This window comes from Hyaena hyaena, unplaced genomic scaffold (genome assembly GCF_003009895.1).
Source record: "Hyaena hyaena isolate Hyena2069 unplaced genomic scaffold, ASM300989v1 scaffold_602, whole genome shotgun sequence".
NCBI lineage: Eukaryota > Metazoa > Chordata > Mammalia > Carnivora > Hyaenidae > Hyaena > Hyaena hyaena.
The window spans coordinates 876995-898153 of NW_024081229.1; the positions used below are offsets into that span (position 1 = coordinate 876995).

Genomic DNA, 21159 nt, shown 5'->3' on the forward strand with positions numbered 1-21159 from the left:
CACACTTCATAAATAATAGAAATTTGTGGTCATGTATCATAAACAGTTTAAATGTACTTAGTTAAGAACATCTCCATTTAGATGAATGAGCGTCAAGTGAGCCATGTAGTGCTTTTTTGTTACATTTTAAAATCACTGATACTTTATATGATGAAAAATATAAAAATATAAAATACACCTTTGAAGTAGTGAGATAAAGGGATGACAAGCCAAGAGTAATCAAAACTACTTCCAAATAACATTTGCAAGTCTCAATTATAGCCACAATTTCAGTGGAATGACAGTATAGCATCTAACTACAATATGCTTTTTATATGATCAGTTGATGCTATGCTTTTAAATTGAAAAGCATCTTATTTATCCATATTTACCACTAAATACACAACTTAAACTTACTCCAGAAAGTGAAAAATGGTCAAGGTTGAAACATACAAGATACATGGCAAGGTTTCTGGTTTTAAGTGTACTTAAGAGCTTATATGTACATAAGATGGAATTCAAGCTTACACAAATAGATATTTAAAATTGAATAACAAATAAAAGAGTAAAAGAAACAGATCCAAAAGGATGATTTTTAATGGACATTATTTCAAGTCTTCAACATCTTCAGTTGCTTCATTATAGAGATCACAAGTTTTCATGATATGATTTCTCAGGTTTAATTCTTATTCCATAAACAAAAAAATGGATGCAAGCATCAAAAAATTCATAAAAATATGCAAATATATTTTTAAAAATTCAATGATGTGTAAATTAAGATGACACCACCTTTTAATGATCTAAAGCAAACATTAAAACATTCCGACCCCTGAGCTTATAATATGGAGAAAAAAATTTTTGCTGTAAGAAAAGTAATACCATTTTTTGGTGGAGGCAATTTTACATTAACCATCAAAAGCTTTTGGGGTGCCTGGATGGCTCAGTCGGTTAGGCATCAGATTTCAGCTCGGTTCATGATCTCGCGGTCTGTGGGTTCAAGCCCTCATTGGGCTCTGTGCTGACCGCTCAGAGCCTGAAGCCTGCTTCAGAGTCTGTGTCTCTCTCTCTGCCCCTCCCCTCTTCGTGCTCTCTCTCTCTCAAAAATAAATAAAAATTAAAAAAAAAAAAAAGCTTTAAAAATACACTGAGGAGGCACCTGGGTGGCTCAGTCGGTTAATCGTCTGCCACTTGATATCAGCTCAGGTGATAATCTCAATGTGGGCTCCACACTGGGAAAGGAGCCTGCTTAAGACTCACTCTCCTCCTCACCCCTTGGCCCTCCCCCACACATATGCTCTTTCTTGCTCAAAAAAAAAAAAAAAAAAAAAAACCCACCTAAAATTATTAAATAAAAAATAAAAATACACTGACACTTTGACTTAGCAATTCCACCTATAGAAACTTTTCTAAAGAAAATAAGAGAGAAGTATGTGAACTTACAGAGATATTCATGAAAAACCTGTTTACAATTGAAAAGACTAGAAATAACTTTGATTATATAAACGTAAAAAAGATAATTATATCTGACAAGAACTACTAAAGATAAAATGTCAAATGCCCCCCAACCCCTACCCCAGGTCAAGAACAAAGCAAGTCTCTGTACTCTTACCATTTAAAAAAATTTTTTTTAATCAGGGTGGTTCCTAAGACCCTCTTAGGATTGATAATTTGCTAGAATGACTCCTAGAACTCAGAAGAGCTCTACACTTAAAATCACAGTTCTCCCCCAAGTTTTATTTATTTTTGGGAGAGAGAGAGACAGGGAGAGAGGGAGAGAGAATTCTCTGTCAGCGCAGAGCCCAATGCAGGGCTCGAATCCACAAAAAGTGAGAACATGAGCTGAGCTGAAATCAAGACTCAGAGGCTTAACCAATTAAGCCACCCAGGCGCCCCACAATCACAGTTTTAATATAGAAGACACAAATCAGGACCAACCAAATGAGGAGATCAAGAAGGATAAAGTTTGGAAGGTCCCAAATGCAAGGCTTCTGTGCCTACTCTCTATGGAATCAGGTTGCGTTACCTGGCACACTGATGAGCTCACCAAACAGGAAGATGGATTGAGTTTCAGTGTCTAGAGCTTTTATTGGTGTTTCACTGCACAGGTATGACTGACAGACTTATTCACTGCATGTGACTGTACTCCATCTCTAGCCTTCCTCTCTTCCCTTGCGGCTGGACTGGCTAAAACCTCCAACATTCTAATCACATCATTGGTCTTTTCTGATGACCTTCCCTCAGCCTTAGTCATCTGATCAAGTCTTAGCCCAAATAAATTCAGATGTGACTCAAAGAGCTCATAAGTAGAAAAGACAATCCCAATACTTGCAAAATTCCAAGGACTTAGTCTCTCTCCTAAGAACTAAGGAAAAGGCCAGTGCTATTATTTATTAAACAGATGTCCATGATGAAATAGTAAAAATTGGTATCAATTTTACTAAATTTCAGCCTTTGACTACATCTTAATATTCTATGTGATGAACAGGAAAGCATGCATAAAACACTTCTGTTTCATACCAAAGCACAATGGTTGTCTGAAGGAAAAGTGGAAAAGCACTCATAAAATAGTTACACTGGAAATTAAACTAGGCTTTTTTCACGAACTACCATTTTTACTTAAAAGAATAACTGACAATCTGATTACTGACATTTTCTTGAAAATAAATCAAGAAAAATGACAGTATTTCCTGCTAATGAAAAAATTTGAGCTTTCAAGTGAAAATCAGCATCTTTGAAAACTGTATCCACCACCGTCAGCTTCACCGCTTTCTAAAATGTCAACATTAAAAAAATAAATAAAATGTCAACATTTAAAATAAAATATCTAAAATAAATAAATAAAAAATAAAATACCTAGAAGTTCAATGAATTGATAGTTTCCAAATACATATCTTTTTCATTTAACTAAAGCACAATATAACCAAATCATATAAAGGTAAAAGATCCATCCACAGATCACTGAATCTTTTTTTTTTTTTTAAATGTTTTATGAATCATATAAAGGTAAAAGATCCATCCACAGATCATTAAATCTTTTTTTTTTAAATGTTTTATTTATTTCTAGGAGAGAGAGAGAGAGAGAGAGAGAACAGGGGAGGGTCAGAGAGAGAGGGAGTCACAGACTGAAACAGGCTCCAGGCTGTGAGCTGGCAGTCAGCACAGAACCCGACACGGGGCTCGAACCCACGAACCGCGAGATCATGACCTAAGCGACAGTTGGACGCTTAACCGACTAAGCCACCCAGGCGGCCCCACAGATCACTGAATCTTAATGTAATAAATATGAAAACATCATTATATGATTTCAGATTCCACACTGTTAGGAACCTTTAAGAAACTGCCAACTTCGTAAGTTTTGGGACAGGATCAAAAAACCTATAACTATCCATAATTATCTAAAAAGATCACTAAAATATCGCTTCCTCCTACAACCGAATATGTGAGGCCAGATGTTCTTATACTTCAAACAAAAGAAGACATGGCAACAGACTCAATGTAGAAATAGATGTGAGGAAATACCATATACCTTGCTATCTTCTGTTAAGCCAGACTTTAAAGAGTTTTGCAGAAATGTGAAACAATGGCACTGTTCACTCAATTTTGAAATTAGTTTTCATTAAAAATTATATTTTGTCACATAATACGTAATTACTGTTAAATACTTAAAAAAATCTTATGCTTTAATTTCTAATAAGCTACTTAATAGATATAAATTAAAAAGTTTTGGGGGAGGGTCCTCAATTATTTTTAAGAGTGAAACTGGGCCTAAAATATTTGAGAACTGTCCTGTAGAAATAATAAACATAGACAAAGAAATTTAGGGTAGAATTTCAATAATAGGAATAAATGGGATAAAAAACGGGATATCATACAAATGCTAAAAAAAAAAGGTACAGGAATGGGTTATCTCAGACAAAAAAATATTTTATAAACATGGAAACTTCTATTTTTAAAATGACACGTTAAAATTTAGATTAAGTAAATCAAAAGAAACACAAAATTATAAGTAATGTGCTCTAAATTATATTTTTTAAAACCACAGAGGCGAAAAACTGAAAACAAAATTTTAGCAGTACTCCTTGCTAGTTAGTGGGATAAGGTGAAAGATATTTTATCTAAACCATAACTTCTTACAAAGGATCTGTAATAATCATGTAGTACTCTTATAACCAGAGAAAAAGATTAATTTAAAAAAAGAAAAAAATTCTGGTATTCCATTAAAGCAATAAATGAGGTTCTTGAAACTAGTTCCTTTTCAGTCCTTTCCCAAAATTCTAAGTTGGTCAATAGGTAAAAGCTAAAATGACCAAAAAAACAAGACCAAAACAAAATTTTAACTCTCAAATACCCACACTAAATCATGACAAAGCTGCCAAAAAGATTTGCTAAGTTTTAAATAACTTCCATCATATTTTATCAGAAATGACTGCCCATATTAAATTTTAAAAATGTAGGCCTCTGTGGGTGCCTCGGTGGCTCTGTGGGTTGAGGATCCAACTCCTGGTTTCAACACCAGTCATGATCTCAGGGTCATGGGACTGGCCCTGCGTTGGGCTTTGGGCTGACTGTGGAGCCCACTTAAGACTCTTTCTCTCTCCCCCCTCCTCCTCTGCCCCTCTCCCCCATGCTTAACCTGCTCTCTCTCTCTCAGAAATAAATAGATTAGGGGCACCTGGGTGGCTCAGTCGGTTAAGTGTCCAACTTTGGCTCAGATCATGATCTCACGATTCGTGGGTTCAAGCCCCGCATCAGGCTCTGTGCTGACAGCTAGCTCAGAGCCCGGAGCCTGTTTCAGATTCTGTGTCTCCCTCTCTCTCTGACCTTTCCCTGCTCACACACACTGTCTCTCTCTCAGAAATAAATAAAAACAAACAAACAAAAAAACCAAAAAACATTTAAAAAATAGAATAAAAAATAAATATTAAAAATAGGGCTTTTAAAATACTTTTTAAAATAAAGCAACTAATAATACACTGATTTTTTTTTAAATTTTTTTTTAATGTTTTATTTATTTCTAGGAGAGAGAGAGAGAAAGCATGAGCAGGGGAGGATCAGAGAGAGAGAGAGACACAGACTCTGAAACAGGCTCCAGGCTCTGAGCTGGCAGTCAGCACAGAGCCCGACGCGGGGCTCGAACCCACGAACCGCGAGATCATGACCTAAGCGAAAGTCGGACGCTTAACTGACTAAGCCACCCAGGCGCCCCTATAATACACTGATTTAAAAAAACGAAAGACAAGCAGTCCAAAAGTAAACACTTGAAACACAAAAATTGAAATTTCAAGTTATGTAATTACAAGTTAAATAAAATTTAATTATTATATATTACCTTATTTCTTCAATTCACTATCCATTTTTTTATTCTGTGATTTTTAGATTAAAAAAAACGAAACCTAGGGAGCCTGGGTGGCTCAGTCAGTTAAGTGGCCAACTTCAGCTCAGGTCGTGATCTTGGAGTTCATGGGTTCAAGCCCCGTGTTGGGCTCCGTGCTAATAGCTCAGAGCCTGGAGCCGGCTTTGGATTCTGTGTCTCCCTCTCTCTCTCTCTCTGCTCCTCTCCCACCCACGTTGTGTCTATCTCTCTCAAAACTGAATAAATGTTAAAAAAATAAAAAAAAACTAGTTAACAAGGGTGGTGGTAGTATTTATGGAGGTTTTCAATTAAAATACTTCAGATGTAAACCGCATAGGGCAAAATATTTAATTTCTGAAAAATCAGGGACCAAGTAGATTGCAAGTAAAATATTCTATCTTTATATGAAAATCAAGAGAAAAAAAGATTTATCAATAAAATCACTTACTGCTTACCAGGACTATGATGAGTTGCAAATCCTCTATTCTGAAATTCATCTCCTGCCACATTCATTCTACCAGGATTAAAAGGTCCTACTGCAGTCTTGGTCTGTGAAGTTAAAGATGGGGTGTATGTTTGTATATTAACACCAAAATTACTTGACTGAAGTCCTTTAGCGACATCTCCCAAGTTGGTATTCTATAGTGATGTTATATGTGTAATCATTAAGTTCGTATCTCGCCCAGCATTCAGAGCTTATACCTGTTTCTAAGGTTGTAACATTAGTAATAGGAATTTCAGAGTCGATTCTGTAGTGATAACATTATTACCCATTCCTGCATTTACCTTACTTCTTGAAAGACTGGAAGTGGAGAAATCCAAATCTTTGGTTCTATTTTTAGTTCCAGGAAGTCCCCATTCAATATAATTGGAAGAATGTTTCTGTTCTCCTCCATTTGTTTCTATGTCCTCTTCATCATCAATAACAATTGTCTCACTTATATTTCCCTTATGAGAAACTGAATCTCTTGAGGAAGGAAGAGTTATGGAATAATTTCCTTGTAGACTTTCACTTCTTGAAGAAGCAAATGTAAAATTTCTTTCATCAGCTATTGCTGGAGCAGAAGTTGAAGGAGGTTGTATAGATTCAATAAATACAACATCATCATCATCAACATCATCATTATCTTCCACTGATGAGTTTCTAGGTCTATTAACTAAAGAACTAGTTGGGTCACCAAAAGAATTTCCAACTTCTATGAGGCTAGCTGCCATGGCTTTACTCTTTAATAAGACAGGAGTCTGTTCAGCCAAGTCTAATCCTCTCACTGAACATTTATCCATGCCAGAGAACCTGTAACAGAGAAAAATGAAAAATAAAAGTTCTAGTATATTATGAGCATTGTGTTTTATTGCAATGAAATAGCACAAATGAAATTTTAAATTCTTTTTAGTGATTTTTATCTCTCAGGGAAAATATTGTTACTCGTTTTGTTTTTCCTCTCCCATGAACCATTTAATGCTTACCTCAGAGTCTGATGGAAATTAATCACACAATTTATAGTAGTCTGTAAAAAAATGTACTCATAGTACTCAATTTAACTTACTCTTTACAATGGAAAAAAAAAATCTAAGTCTTCTTTCAAAATAGGAAATAGTAACAAAATCATTCCATCAAATACCAATCACCCAGGTCCAAATACAATCAGTATACTATACTTCCATCTACTAAAATAAGTGATTATCATCTAATCCTTATTTCTCTAGCGTCTTTGTCACTGTTTTTCTTTTAACTTTTTTTTTTATTTTTTTAATGCTTTTATTTCTGAGAGACAGACAGAGAGAGAGACAGACAGCATGAGCAGGGGAGGGTCAGAGAGAGAAGGAGACACAGAATCTGAAGCAGACTCCAGGCTCTGAGCTGTCAGCACAGAGCCCGACGCAGGGCTCGAACCCACGAACTGTGAAATCATGACATGAGCCGAAGTTGGACACTTAACTGGCTGTGCCACCCAGGTGCCCCCTTGTCACTGTTTTTCAAATTCTACACTTCTGACATAACTTTCATGAAATCTTTCTTATTCTTGTCCAGAAACTGCCAGACATTATACTATGGATTTTTTATGTAAAATTCTAAAAACAGCCACATAATGTAGCTATAATTTAACCTACTTTACAAATCAGGAAAGAGAAGCCAACTAAATTGTTTTAGGTAAGACTGAGTAGGACTTAAACCCCAGGTTCTAACTCTAGGCCCCAAATTCTTAGCATTCAGTTATATTCAACAAATACTACTATACACTAGAGTATGATAAAAGGATCCAGCAGACATAGTTGAAGAATCTGGAAAAATAAATAATCAATGAACTAAGGGTCTTAAAAGTAAACAGAGAATGAGGATATGTGCACAGGTAGTAATGAAATTGATGAGTAAAAAACCATCTCTATCTAAAAGACAAGCAGGGAAAAGCTAAGCATACTTGGAATGTTTGTAAGTACACAAAAGCGATAGATGAAAAGCTGAGGTAACTTTATATATAACAGTCTCGATAGTCTTAAAAAATCAAGAATAAAGAAGGTGGGAACTGTATAGGTGTTGTATTATTAAGTAAACTCATTTCATATGGCAGTCATCATTCCATTTTTGAACTCATATTGAAATATGCTACATAACATTTCTATTCAAAAATTTTCCCAACTAATTTCAATTGATGATGAAGTCATACAATAGGCTAAGTTAATTCTTAGTAACTGTTATGTCATTAAATATTAACTCAGTTAATGCTTATGAAAATGAAGTAGAGACTATTCTTTTTCCCATTTTACCCATTAAGAAATGACTCAGAAGATATATAATCAGCATAGCTTGACCAAATGTCCAAAAGATAAAGTGAGGACTCAAATCTAAGAAATCTGACTCTAGAATCGATCGATTTCATAGCCACTATATTATATGCAATTAATGTATAAGACAACTTTTAGAATTTACTTTTCTTTAAGAGGAATTTATTAAAATAAAATCAACATTCAGTGAATCCATTTCAAAGAAAAAGATAACAAATCTAAGAGAACACTTCAAAAGGGTTATAAGAAACACCCAAGTTGGGATCATGGTTAACATTCATCCAGGAAACTTATGTGGTTGATTTTCAAAGGAAAGAGGCAATAATTTAGCCTAAACTGAATTATGACATATAAGAGCTGTTACACATGAATTATCTTAGTCCTTTCTATATCTGAATAAACTTAAAACAGAAAAGAAAAATTTCTGGAAAAGGGCTATTGCTAACTCCAGAATGTCCTCTGGTGTCTGCTAGGACATGTCTTAATCTTCTCAAAGAAAATAAAAGAAAGAGCATTCTTCATGCTTGGCTCACTGCAGGCTTCCATCTCTGAAAAAACATTAAGTATTCACCTACTTTCAAGTCACAGATTATAAAAAAGTTAAATCACGGGGCGCCTGGGTGGCTTAGTCGGTTAAGCATCCGACTTTCGCTTAGGTCAGGATCTCGCGGTTCGTGGGTTCGAGCCCCGCATCGGGCTCTGTGCTGACTGCCAGCTCAGAGCCTGGAGGCTGTTTCAGTCTGTGACTCCCTCTCTCTCTGACCCTCCCCTGCTCACGCTGTCTCTCTCTCTCTCCTAGAAATAAATAAAAATATTTAAAAATTTAAAAAAAAAAAAAGTTAAATCACTACTAAAAGTCATTGTGCATATAATTTAACCAAATACTTTAATTTCAGAAACAGAATACTACAGAAAAGTTCTGACTACTTCTATAATATTATCCAAAAACTTAAAGTAACAGTTTAGCAAATTCGTTGGGTAGCACTGAGCAAATTACTTCACCTTACTGAGTTTTCTGTTAATGGGGTTAACATACGATTAGAAGGTTTTTATTGAGATAACTGAGAATGCAAGTCCCTAGTGTCTGCTTAGATCATATTAAAGAAAGAAAAATGTTAAATCCCTATGAGAAGGTATTCAAGAAAATACTTTGCTTATATCCTAGGATCTCAATTTAATCTTAAACAGTATCATCTACAAATTATAACCAATGCTTACTTATGAAAATAAAATAAAATTTTTGATACCATGAAAATTAATGTAATCTCGAGTAATGGAAAATGAAAGGAAAATCTGCACAGAGAAATTTGATAAAAAAATTATACTACCACCATACAAAAGAGATAGGTTGTAGCCCAAACAAGATTGTTAAATGCAGACTATCTCTAGTAGACTATCTCTAACAACCTTGCAAAATTAACAGTAGTTAATTAGGAGTAAAGATAAGACTTATTAAAACCAAAGACATAAATAAGAGTGTTTTGCCCTTTTGTATTTACTTTTAGTGACATCTCAGTTGTTTTTATTTCCTGAAGGTAATTAAAAATTTGTTGTAAAAAATATAACATAAAACTTGCCATTTTAGCCACTTTTAAGCATTAAGCATACATTGTCAGTTTTTGTTTTGCTTTGTTTTTTTTCTGTATTTTTTTAATAGTTTATTGTCAAGTTGGTTTCCATATTAACACCCAGTGCTCATCCCCACAAGTGCCCTCCTCCATGCCCATCACCCCCCCTTCTCCTCCCCCTCCACACCCATCAGTACATTGTGAGTTTTTAAAACATGTTTTTTAGAACTTGCAAAAGTTTTTGCTAAATTCTTATCAGTTGAATTTAATAGCCATTCAATATTCAATTATGTTTACATACAATTACATAGAATTTATATTATTAAAAAAATCTGTTAGCAGTTAAAAAAGCTAAAATAGAAATGTTGAGATGTTAATATGACAAGATTGCCACATAGGAGAAAAGTAAGCTAACTTGCTCTATGAATCTTTAAAAATTAAAATCACCAGGAAAGTAGTTAAAAATAATTATTGGAGTGCCTAGCTAGCTCGGCCACTAGAGCATACAACTCTTGATGGCAAAGTTGAGTCTGAGCCCCATGTTAGGTATAGCGATTATTTAAAAATAAAGTCTTAAGGGGCGCCCGGGTGGCTTAGTCGGTTGAGCGTCCGACTTTCGCTTAGGTCATGATCTCGCGGTTCGTGGGTTCGAGCCCCGCGTCAGGCTCTGTGCTGACTGCCAGCTCGGAGCCTGGAGGCTGTTTCAGTCTGTGACTCCCTCTCTCTCTGACCCTCCCCTGCTCACGCTGTCTCTCTCTCTCTCTCTCTCCTAGAAGTAAATAAAAAAAATAAAAAAAAATTAAAAATAAAGTCTTAAAAAAAAAATCACACCATAAAAAAATTATTGTTTCAAAGGTTCATTTTTTGGCCACTTATATCTGTAGACTCTACAAAAGATAATTAGGATGTAGGTTATAAAAACCATTGTTGAGAATTTTCTGGGGCGCCTGGGTGGCTCAGTCAGTTAAGCAGCTGACTTCGGCTCAGGTCATGATCTTGCAGTCCATGGGTTCGAGCCCCACTTTGCGCTCTGTGCTGAGAGCTTAGCTCAGAGTCTGGAGCCTGTTTCAGATTCTGTATCTCCCTCTCTCTCCCCCCCTCCCCAGCTCATGCTGTCTCTCTCTGTCTCAAAAATAAGTAAACGTAAAAAATAAAAATTAAAAATAAAAAGAATTTTCTTTTAATGTTTATTTATTTTTGAGAGAGAGAGAGAGAGAGAGAGAGAGAGAGAGAACATGAGCAGGGGACTGGTAGAGAGAGAAGGAGACACAGAATCTGAAGCAGGATCCAGGCTTTGAGCTGTCAGCACAGAGCCCAATGTAGGGTTTGAACCCACAAACGGTGAGATCACAACCTGAGCCGAAGTTGGATGCTCAATTGACTGAGACACCCAGCACCCCTATTTATTTTATTTTTGAGAGAGACCACTAGCAGGGGAGGGGTAGAGAGAGAGGAGGACAGATGATATGAATTGGGCTCAGTGCTCTCAGCACATAGCCTGAAGCAGGGCTCGAACTTGTAAACTGCAAGATCATAACCTGAGCCTAAGTTTGAGCCACCCAGGCGCCCCACCAAACCGTTGTTAATCATTAATTGGTCTAGAACATGTCCTATTGCATCTCTGTGGACTTACATTGTCATAAAACAGGTCTGTCTTACTATAAAAATATTTATATATTTACATAAAAATAACCTCAACTCGAAAGCCAACTTCATGTTTAGTGATTATCTGCTATAAGCATTCCCATTTCAAGTCAGAAACAAGAGGCACCTGGGTGGCTCAGTCGTTTAAGCGCCCGACTTCAGCTCAGGTCATGATCTCACGGCTCGTGGGTTCGAGCCAGGCGTCAGGCTCTGTCCTCACAGCTCAGAGCCTGAGGCCTGCTTCAGATTCTGTATCTCCCTCTTTTTCTGCCTCTCCCCTGCTCACACTCCACATGTGTGTCTCTCCCTCTCAAAAATAAACTTAAAAAAAAAATCAAAAACAAAATAAAGGTGTACCATGATTCCAGAGGTATAACAAATGTTACGAGATAGGATAAAGAAACCTCAAATGAACAACTCAACAACAAAAAGAAGAGAATTAGTGAAGTGCTCAAGTACAAAATTACTACGTAGAAATTCAACAGCCTGTTAGGGATTCAGTTGGTAGACTGTTCACACACAACTTCTCTCCCTTCCAAGACAACAATGGTAAGGTCCCTACACACAAGGATAGAAGAACGAGAAACAAAGCAACAAAATTTTATAAGCTAAAGAGCAAATGGACTGTTAACTACCACAGCAGATCTGAGACAGTCAAACTCTAAAACAGTGATAGAAAAAGCTCAGAGAAGCATCCTGATTATACTGCAGAATCTTCAAAAGGCTCAGAAACCGGTAGCTGCAGATATCCCTGGAATAGGGGATCAGGGAGCTAAAATGAGGTTAATAGAGCCTAGAACTATTCTCTCCCTCCATGTTGATGATGACAGGTTCTTCCCTATCCTGCCACAAGTTCTAGACTTTTAGTTTTTGGAGAGAGCATAAGATTTTTGTCTGGGGTTTGCCAAGCATGGCTGGATGGTTCAATATCAAGCCTATGAAAGGTTTTCTCCCACTTGATTCCCATAGAGCTGGCTTCCAGACCTTTATCTTTCAGGATCTGGCTCTTCCCTGGAAGACTGCTTTCTCAGACACTCTTTTGTGTATTTTTTCCCTTAAAGTTTATTTATTGAGAGAAAAAGAGAGACAGCACAAGCAGGAGAAGGGAAGAGGGAAAGGAGGGACAGAAGACCCGAAGCAGGCTCTGTGCTGACAGCAAAGCCCAATGTAGGGCTCGAACTCATTAGCCATGAGATCATGACCTGAGCCAAAGTCAGACACTAAACCGACTGAGCCACCCAGACACCCCAGAAACACTCTTCTCTATAAAATTCGGAACCAGCAAAAAAAGGAAAAGACCGTAAGTATAATGACTCTAGAGATTCCCCACCAATTGGCCAAAAGAACCATTCTACAGTGAGGCTCCCAAACTGAAAGCTCAACCACACTTTCCTGATTTGCTTTCTACTTCTGAATTCTTTTTTTTTTTAATGTTTTTTATTTATTTCTAGGAGAGAGAGAGACAGCGTGAGCAGGGGAGGGTCAGAGAGAGAGGGAGTCACAGACCGAAACAGGCTCCAGGCTCTGAGCTGGCAGTCAGCACAGAGCCCAACGCGGGGCTCGAACCCACGAACCGCGAGATCATGACCTAAGCGAAAGCCGGACGCTTAACCGACTAAGCCACCCAGGCGGCCCCATCTACTTCTGAATTCTTAATACCGAGTAGGCCAGTCAAGAACTATGAAATATATGAGTAAAGTTTGTTTCTTTCTTTCTTCTTCTTTTTTTAAATGTTTTTATTTATTCCTGAGAGAGAGGGGGGCAGCATGAGCACTGGAGGGTCAGAGAGAGAGGGAGACACAGAATCTGAAACAGGCCCCAGGCTCTGAGTTAGTTGTCAGCACAGAGCCCGACGCAGGGCTCGAACCCATGAACCATGAGATCATGACCTGAGCCGAAGTCAGAGGCTTAACCGCTGAGCTACCCGGGCACCCTGGAAAGTTTCTAATAATAAAGAAGAGATAGATAATGCAGGAAAAACAAAAGTAAAATGAAATATTACAAAGTTATCAGTACTCTAAATAGGTTATAAGTAAAAGATCATAAAAAATTAACTTTTTTTGTGTGGGTTCTATATCCAATGTGGGGTTTGAACTTACAACCTCTAGATCAACAGTTGCATACTCTACCAACTAAGCCAACAAATGCCCCCCAAATTAACATTTCTAATATAAAAAAGAGCTTCCAGAAGTTAAAAGCTTAGTAGAAAGGAAGAACTTACAGGATGCTTGGGTGGCTCAGTTAGTTAAACATCCAACTTCGGATCAGGTCATGATCTTGCAGTTTGTAAGTTTAAGCCCCACATCGAGATCTTCACCATTAGCATGTGCGCGCTCTCTCTCTCTCTCTCTCAAAGATAAATAAATATTACAAAAAAATAAATAAAAGCAAGGCAAAACTTAGTTTTAAGTTGAAAGATAAACCTGAGGTAATCTCAGGAAATTAAAAAAATCAAAAACACAAAAACCCAGAAGAATTACAGTTACCATTAACAGTATGTGTGTATGTGTGTGTCCCATAATTTATGGGCCAGGCACTTTACCTATTTTTATAGTCAATTAAATCTTCATAGCAATCCTGGGAAGATACACATCATTTGCTCATTTATAAAATGCCCATAATAAATGTTCATTTATTGACCTTTATTTAGTTTGCACTTCCTAAAATACATAAGATAGCAGAAATCTGTGGTTAATGTTTTTAAATTTTTCTTTATTTACTTTTTAAGTAATCTCTATGCCCAACATGGGGCTTGAACTCATGACCGTGAGATCAAGAGTCAAATTCCCCACTAACTAAGCCTGCCAGGCACCCCAAGATAGCAGACATTTTGTTTTTTTTACAAATAGTTTATTGTCAAATTAGTTTCCACATAACACCCAGTGCTCATCCCCACAAGTGCCCTCCTCCATGCCCATCCCTCCTCCCCCCGACATCCATCAGTCCTCAGTTTTTGTCAGCATTCAAGAGTCTCTCATGGTTTGCCTCTCTCCCTTTCCCCCCCCATTTCCGCCCTTCTTCTCCCTCTTGTTCCTCCGTCAAGTTCCTCCTAATCCTCCTATACGTGCAAACATATGATATTTGTCCTTCTCTGCCTGACTTATTTCAAGATAGCAGGCATTTTAACTCTAATCTGGCAGGCACTAAAACCTAGTTCTTTACGGTCCATCATGCTGCAAATACGTAGGAATACTCTGAGAAAAATGGCTTTTCAATAACTGAGTCAGTGACTTGTTACCCTGACAAACTCAGTCTCCACCGGTTTCCTTTTTTCTACAAATGCCCAGCATAGCTCTAGCACCATGCGTATATCCCATCATCTCACAAAACTCCGTGGAATGTGAAATCTCACCACTCAGGGATAGTACAAAAATTACCAAACTGAAGCAGTATCCACTCCTAAAAGTTAAGACAGCAGTCTACACTGACACCGTGTCCTAGAAAGAACTAAAAAGATGCCCCGTGAAGAATAAGAGCGGTGAGTGCAAAGCCAAGGTTGGTAAGGAGCAACAAGGCCAAAGGGAAGGCAGATGTACTACCATGTGAGTTACTCTAATCACAAGTTTCTTTTCAATCGCCAACTGTCAGTTGTTGTGACAGCTCTAAAGAACAAAACAGGCAGGACCTAAGGCTGTACTGAATCCCAGATAACAGATGTAGAATCATGATTCCTTTCTTCCAGTCATTATCTTCAGGGGCGATTGGGTGGCTCAGGTCATGATCTTGGGGTTCGCCAGTTCGAGCCTCATGTCAAGCTCACTGCTGTCAGCAGAACCTGCTTGGGATCCTGTCTCCTTCTTTCTGCCCCTCCCTGGCCTGTGCACTCTCTCTTTCTTAAAACCAAACATTAAAAAACCATCATCTTCAGACTTCTAATAAAATGATTGATTCAAGCAAGAACTGGTGTTAAAAAACAATTAACTGACAGAGAATTGGGCATTTAATGTACCAAAATGAAACATTATATAGATTACTTTCTGGTACAAGAAAAATATACATTAACATCATAATTGGAGAGATCCAGCTGTCACTACCAATTTGTGGTCAATCTCAGAACCACAAGTCGTGTGACAACTAGATTCTGTACCTCCTGATGTGACGCCAGTGGAAGGACTCTAAGGGTACTTCAATATAAATCTTTCTCAGATGTGAGACAAACGTACCAAAACTACTCTCTTCATCAACATTAAAATAACAGAAAATTCAGAACATTTTTTGTTTTTAATGTTTATTTTTGAGAGACTTGGGTGGTCACCAGTAGGGGAGGGGCAGAAAGAGTGAGGAGGACAGGCTGTGCACTGACAAGCTGACAGCAGCAAACCCGATGTGGGGGCTCGACCTCGGGAACTGAGAGACCATGACGTGAACCAACACTGGAGGCTCACCTGACTGAGCCACCCTGCCACGCCTACATTTTTTCTTAATCTAACAGCATTTGTATACATTGAGAAGGTAAAAAAAAAAAAAAAAAAAGTTACACTCAAAGCATTTAAAATGAAACTAACTTTAGGTCCGAGCCAGTGGTGTAAATACCAGCATACATTCCCAGTGCTTTCCCAGGGACTACCCTGACTTGGCTCTGGGGACAGCCATCTAAGCAATTAGATCCCTGCCATCAAGATAAGAGAAAGAAAAATCGACTAAATATTGCACTAAGTGTATTTAAATTAAAAAGCAGGGTACAATGACTCACAAGTGGTATGTCTTCTTCCTTAATTTCTGCCAAAGCCCCACCGGACTGGCCTGAAGGTGATTCCGGATCCTGGAAATGACAGGAGAAAGAGAGCTGAGAAATTTGGTTCCAACCAATGTGGACGCAGCACCAACTCCCAACACCAGAGGGAGGAAGCAAAGGGTAAGAAGTCAAGGAGTTTCTGTGCTCTTCTACCCTCCCCCACCCCAGAACCGTGGAGAAACGAGCTTTAAACAAAACAAAACAAAACTACAGGGATCTAAACGACCAGACGTAGCTAAATGTTCTTCAAAACTGCAGACGGCAGACGGAGAACAAGCCTGCTCTGAGGGAAGGGAGGACGGGGTTAGCGGAAGGCCGGCCGCACGTTGCCTCGACGCCGGCAGGGGAACTGACCTCCCTCCTACATTTGCCCACCCGGCGTCAGCCCCGGCACTCGGGGCACCAGTTCGGAGGCGACGGCGGCTCACGTCCACGCCCGGCTCAAGTCTCCCACATGTGCCCCAAACAGTTGCTCCGACGCGGAGACTTCGAGGCTCCCTGCCGCCATCAGAACTGCCCCAAACTGGACAAGACGCGAAACGCCAGGGAAGAGAAGAGCGACGGAGGGGACCCGGTGGGGGAAGAGGCAGCACCCTCGCCCCGAAAAACTTGGGGACCTCGGGCTACCGCGGAGACAGCGGCAGCGCAGCCCGGAGAGCGGGAGAACGAACTGAGGCGCCCCTCCCCCCACCCCCCCACCTCCTCCCGACCCCCCACCCCCCCGCCAGAAAGAAAGGGAAAAATACCCCGCGACCTCCCACCGCCCCGGCCCGGGCAGCCCCCGCCCCCCGAGCGACCCCCGCCGCCGGCGTCCTCCTCGGCCAGCCCTCCCGGCCTCGCCCTCACCCTCGCAGCCCCTCGGGCCGCACGCGCAGACGCCTGTGACATGAGCGGAGCCCGGAGCGGACCCCGAGGCCCCGGCGCGGCAGCGGCGACGGCGGCCGCGCCGCGGGGTATTAATCCCGGGTCGGTGGGAGGCTCCGGAGGCTGCCCTCACCCATCTCCGCCTCCCCAGTCGCCTCCGCCTCCGCCTCCTCCTCCCGAGGCTGCGCAGCTCCCAGCCACCCCCACTACCGGCGGACCTGGGCTGCGAAGACAGCGGGGATAAGCCTCACCCGGTTCTGGCTGCGGCTCCGCGGAACGAACCTCCCCTCCCCCGGCCCACCCCCCTTCGGCAACACGCGCAACTCCGCTCGGTCCAGTCCCGGCTTTAGCGCTGGTGAGGAGGAGGAGGCGGAGGCGACGGAGGCGGCGGCGCTGCGGCCGAGCCCGGGCAGGCCCCGCCCTCCGCGCCCTCGTTGGCTGCCGGGGAGGGCGGGCCGGGCCGCCTCGGGCTCGTCCATTGGCTCCGTCTGCCTTCCGTCAGGACCCCCTCCCTCGAGGGGGTGGTCCGAAGGGCCGTCCGTCAGGCGCGGGCCACACCCCCCGGCGTCGCCGTTCCCCTCCCCGCCTCCGCCCGCGCTCGGCCCTCGGCCGCGTCCCCTCCCCGCCTTGCCCCCGCCTCCCACCCCGCCCCCACCCCGGGGTCCGTCAGGGTCAGGCAGCCCGAGGCTCGCCGCCCGCTGCACCGGCCCCGGGCGCCGGCCCGGGGGGCCCGGGGGGCGCTCCAGGGCCCGGGACAGCCCGACAGCCCCAGGCCGTGGCCGCCCGCCCTAGCTCGGGCCTGGGCGCCCCGGCCGCTGCGGCCGCTCCCAGCGACCCTGCCCGAGGAGAGACGCGGCCTCGATGTCCCCAGCGCCCTCCCTGTCCCGTTCCTCAAGCCCCCCGAGAGGGGCGAGCCCGCGCGCGGGCTGGAGCGCGCCGGGGCTGGGAGGTCGGGGCGGCGGGTCAAGCGGGCTCCCCAACGTGCTGCGGGGAGTGGGGGCGCTTCCACCCTCGCCTCACCCCCGTGGGGAATAGTCCCCCCACCTCCCGTCATGGCTGCAGGAGGAGACGACGTCCTCCATTTTGTCGGGACTGCTGTGGGAACTTGGGGCCGATTCAGAGCCAGGCCCCGTGGGGCGGGCAGACGTGTGCCCGCGAGGCCCCGACTGGGCTCCGCCATTCGGCCGGGGGGACAGCCCCCGATTCCGGCGTCTGCGTCCGAGGGGCCCTGGGGGACGGGCGCCACGGTGGAGGGGCCCGGACGCCGCTCCCCGCCTCCACCAACCAAGATGGAGGAAGCCGCGGGCTCCCCCGGAGCTGGGCTCCCGCCTGTGGGAAGGGCCGGAGCCTCCCCTCGGTGCGGCCCTCGGCGCTGCCGTCGTCCCCCTGCGCGGCCTCTCTCGGCTGCGCTCCCGCGGCCTCTCCCCGGCCTTCCCCGGCCTTCCCCCGCCTCCTGCTCCTCAACGCTCGAGGGGGTCCCCACGCCACCGCCCGCTCCCCGCTTCGCCCCCGCGGGGCCGGCCTGGCCGCGGGGAGCCCCGGGGCGGCCGTGCCCGGAGGGGCCCCGTCCGCGCGGGGGCTTCTCTTTTGTTCATCGTCTACACCTACGTCTTCGGCGCACGTCAGGGTGCCGTGCAACAGCCCAGATTCCGTGGAAAGATGAAAGCGAGGCCTCTCTCGTCTCACCCTAGCGGTTGTTAGTGGGATTACAACGGACGGGGTTTACAAGTTGGTAAACTACCGTTACAGAAGACACATTTTTAAAAAACAGGTTGAACCCCGATTACTTCTTCTGGGATATGGTAAAGACACAGGTCTATTGAGTGACAGGCACAGCTCATGTAAGACAAAAGCATGATCATAGTTTGACGAGAGTCTGTGTAATCTTTATAGGTAGTGCTCTACTGCATGGGCATTACAAATATCACCAAGATTTTTTATGTGAAATCCTCAGTTATTGTTTGGAAATAAATGAAGCAACAAAGTGTAGTACCTACATTTTAATAGCTGTTGTAAATGATAAGCATCCCTTTCCTGTTTAAGCACGTGTTAAAACCAAGCCAGAAGGTACGTTGAATTAACAGGGTAAAGTATAGAAAATTTAAAGTAAGGTCTGTGTCAGAGACGTTGGATACTAGATTTAGCAGTCACATCACGTATTTCTGAAAGCATTATCTTGCTCACAATTCTCTGGCACTGATAATGTTCAAATATAAAAAAATGATAATGTATGTGTCTATAATGATAAGAGTCCTAGGTCCATTTTCCAATGAAGATTCTTTTCTCCGTATGCTGCCATGATTTCAGGGAATGTTGAATTAGAACAACAGAAGTCTTCATTGATGTCAATATATACTTCAATAAATTTAAAGTATTTTCTAAGTAAGTTGACTTTATTAAAGACAGACAGTGGTTCTCCCACAGGCTGCAAAAGCAAACCAAAGAGGCTTACTGATAAATTACATTGAGCTTCCAAAGGTGGAAGACTTGCATTCAAATTCTTATTTGATCTGCTACTAATTACAAATCCATGACTATCCTCACTTCCACCTCCCTTGCTATTTAGTAATGAAATAATGCAGGATTTCGTAAGGCCGAAATAAAAAAATTGTGACACTGATAAATATAATGCAATGCTGTTTTTTGTGAATCTTTTGATAATTAAAGACTTGCTGCTCATGGAAAGGCAGAGAGACAATGGGATTAAGAGTAAAATCACTGCATCCATCTTAAATATTGAGAGAGTGGGGGGAAAAGACTGAAAACCAAATCGGCATTCTTAAGCTTTTCAATCTCTGTTCCTTCTTTCCGAGTTTTCCTTATTTTATTGCCTAAAATACATTTTTGTTTTGTTGTTTGTGGTTTATCAGGATAAGCATGAATTCTCTCAGTCTCTTTTCTCATCTGTTTCTCACCCCGCAAGTGTTTTAATCCAATATTCTGTGAAATACTTGGATCATGATTATTTTTTTTAATCATGATTTTAGAACTATATAGTAAGCCACTTTCCAGGAGTAAATTTTGTTTTCAAGTATATTTTCTCCAAGCTGCTTCATTTTATGTACTGATTCCAAGCAATAATTCTTTTCTTCTTCTTTTTAAATGTTTATCAATTTTAGAGAGAGAGAGCTAGTGGGGACAAGGGATGGGGAGTGACAAAGAGAGAGGGAAACAGAAGAGCCCAAAGTGGGCTCTATGTTGACAGCAGACAGCCCAATGAGGGGTTTGAACTCATGAACAATGAGATCATGACCTGAGCCAAAGGCAGAAGCTTAACCAACTAAGCCACCCAGGCACCGACAATCTTTTCTTTTTGTATTACAGTAATATGCGTTAATTTTACATTAAAGATATTTTTGTTTCATCAAAGTATCGTTATGAAGAAATTTTTTCTTTTTTCTAATGTTTGTTTATTTTGAGGAGTGCCACTGATCGAGCAGAAGTGCGGGAGGGGCAGAGAGAGGAAATCCCTGCACAGAGCCCGAAGTGGGGCTCCATCTCACCAACCGTGAGATTATGACCTGAGCTGAAATCAAGAGTTAGTCGCTTAATCAAATGAGCCACCTAGGCGCCCCAAAGAATTTTTTTCTTGATGTACCACTGAGCCACTAGGGAGTTAATAACAATAAAAGCTAAAATTTATCAAGTTCTTACTGTGTTATAGGTAGAATTCGAACTGCAATATGTGTGATAATTCATTAAATCATAAAGAAATGCTCTGAAGTATTTTTATTAGCTCTAAAGTGTTTTTATTAATCCATATTTTAATATTACACACATTTAAAAGATGATGAAACGGAGACTGAGAGAGTTTAACCTGCCTGGGATCAAACAGCTAGCTGGTGACAAAGTTAAAACCGAACAGGCAATCTGGCTCTAGAGAATGTATTCTTAGTGACAATGTTTGCCCTCCACGAGCAGTATGTCAAATCAAAAGATCAATATTTAATAACATTGCTTTGTTGTTCTTATTAAACAGTTATTAAAACAGAGACAAAAAAACCCAAGTGGTCACACATGATAATAGAATTAAGATTATGCAAATTCTATTTGTTTTTTTACAAACATCATCATCATTTATTTATAAACTGTTGTTTAAATGAAGCAATATGTAGTCCCCTCGGGATTGCAATCCTGAACTGCACATGAAGCAAGCTTTAATGATTTAGAATTATTATAAACTTACTCTTAAAACAAAGATGTATAAATGATGTATAAATAAGTTGATGTGT

General features: G+C 41.4%; 2 protein-coding genes across 12 annotated transcripts in view; one reads left to right on the forward strand and one right to left on the reverse strand.

The window, feature by feature from the left end:
* The window catches only part of ZMYM5 (zinc finger MYM-type containing 5), a 33379-nt gene extending 14538 nt beyond the window's left edge, over positions 1 to 18841 (reverse strand). For 3 of the 11 annotated variants that reach the window (XM_039256952.1, XM_039256960.1, XM_039256959.1), the window contains exons 1-3: positions 13550 to 13586; positions 6119 to 6626; positions 5788 to 5881 (exon numbers count right to left, since the gene is read on the reverse strand). In XM_039256952.1, the coding sequence (XP_039112883.1) occupies positions 5788 to 5881; positions 6119 to 6616 (592 nt within the window). In that variant the 5' untranslated portion in view covers positions 6617 to 6626; positions 13550 to 13586. Of the gene's footprint in view, positions 1 to 1813; positions 2749 to 5780; positions 5882 to 6118; positions 6627 to 13549; positions 13587 to 16021; positions 16091 to 16417; positions 16733 to 16909; positions 17009 to 17060; positions 17080 to 17145; positions 17299 to 18535 lie in introns of those variants that run through there. The other 8 variants (XM_039256957.1, XM_039256953.1, XM_039256956.1 and 5 more) reach the window with 8 other exon arrangements.
* Positions 16097 to 18590, forward strand: LOC120248571 (basic proline-rich protein-like). The gene is made up of 3 exons (XM_039256939.1): positions 16097 to 16703; positions 16792 to 17139; positions 17266 to 18590. Exons 1-3 carry the CDS (start codon positions 16097 to 16099, stop codon positions 18588 to 18590), a joined length of 2280 nt encoding a protein of 759 aa, XP_039112870.1.
* Positions 18842 to 21159: the final 2318 nt, after the last annotated feature.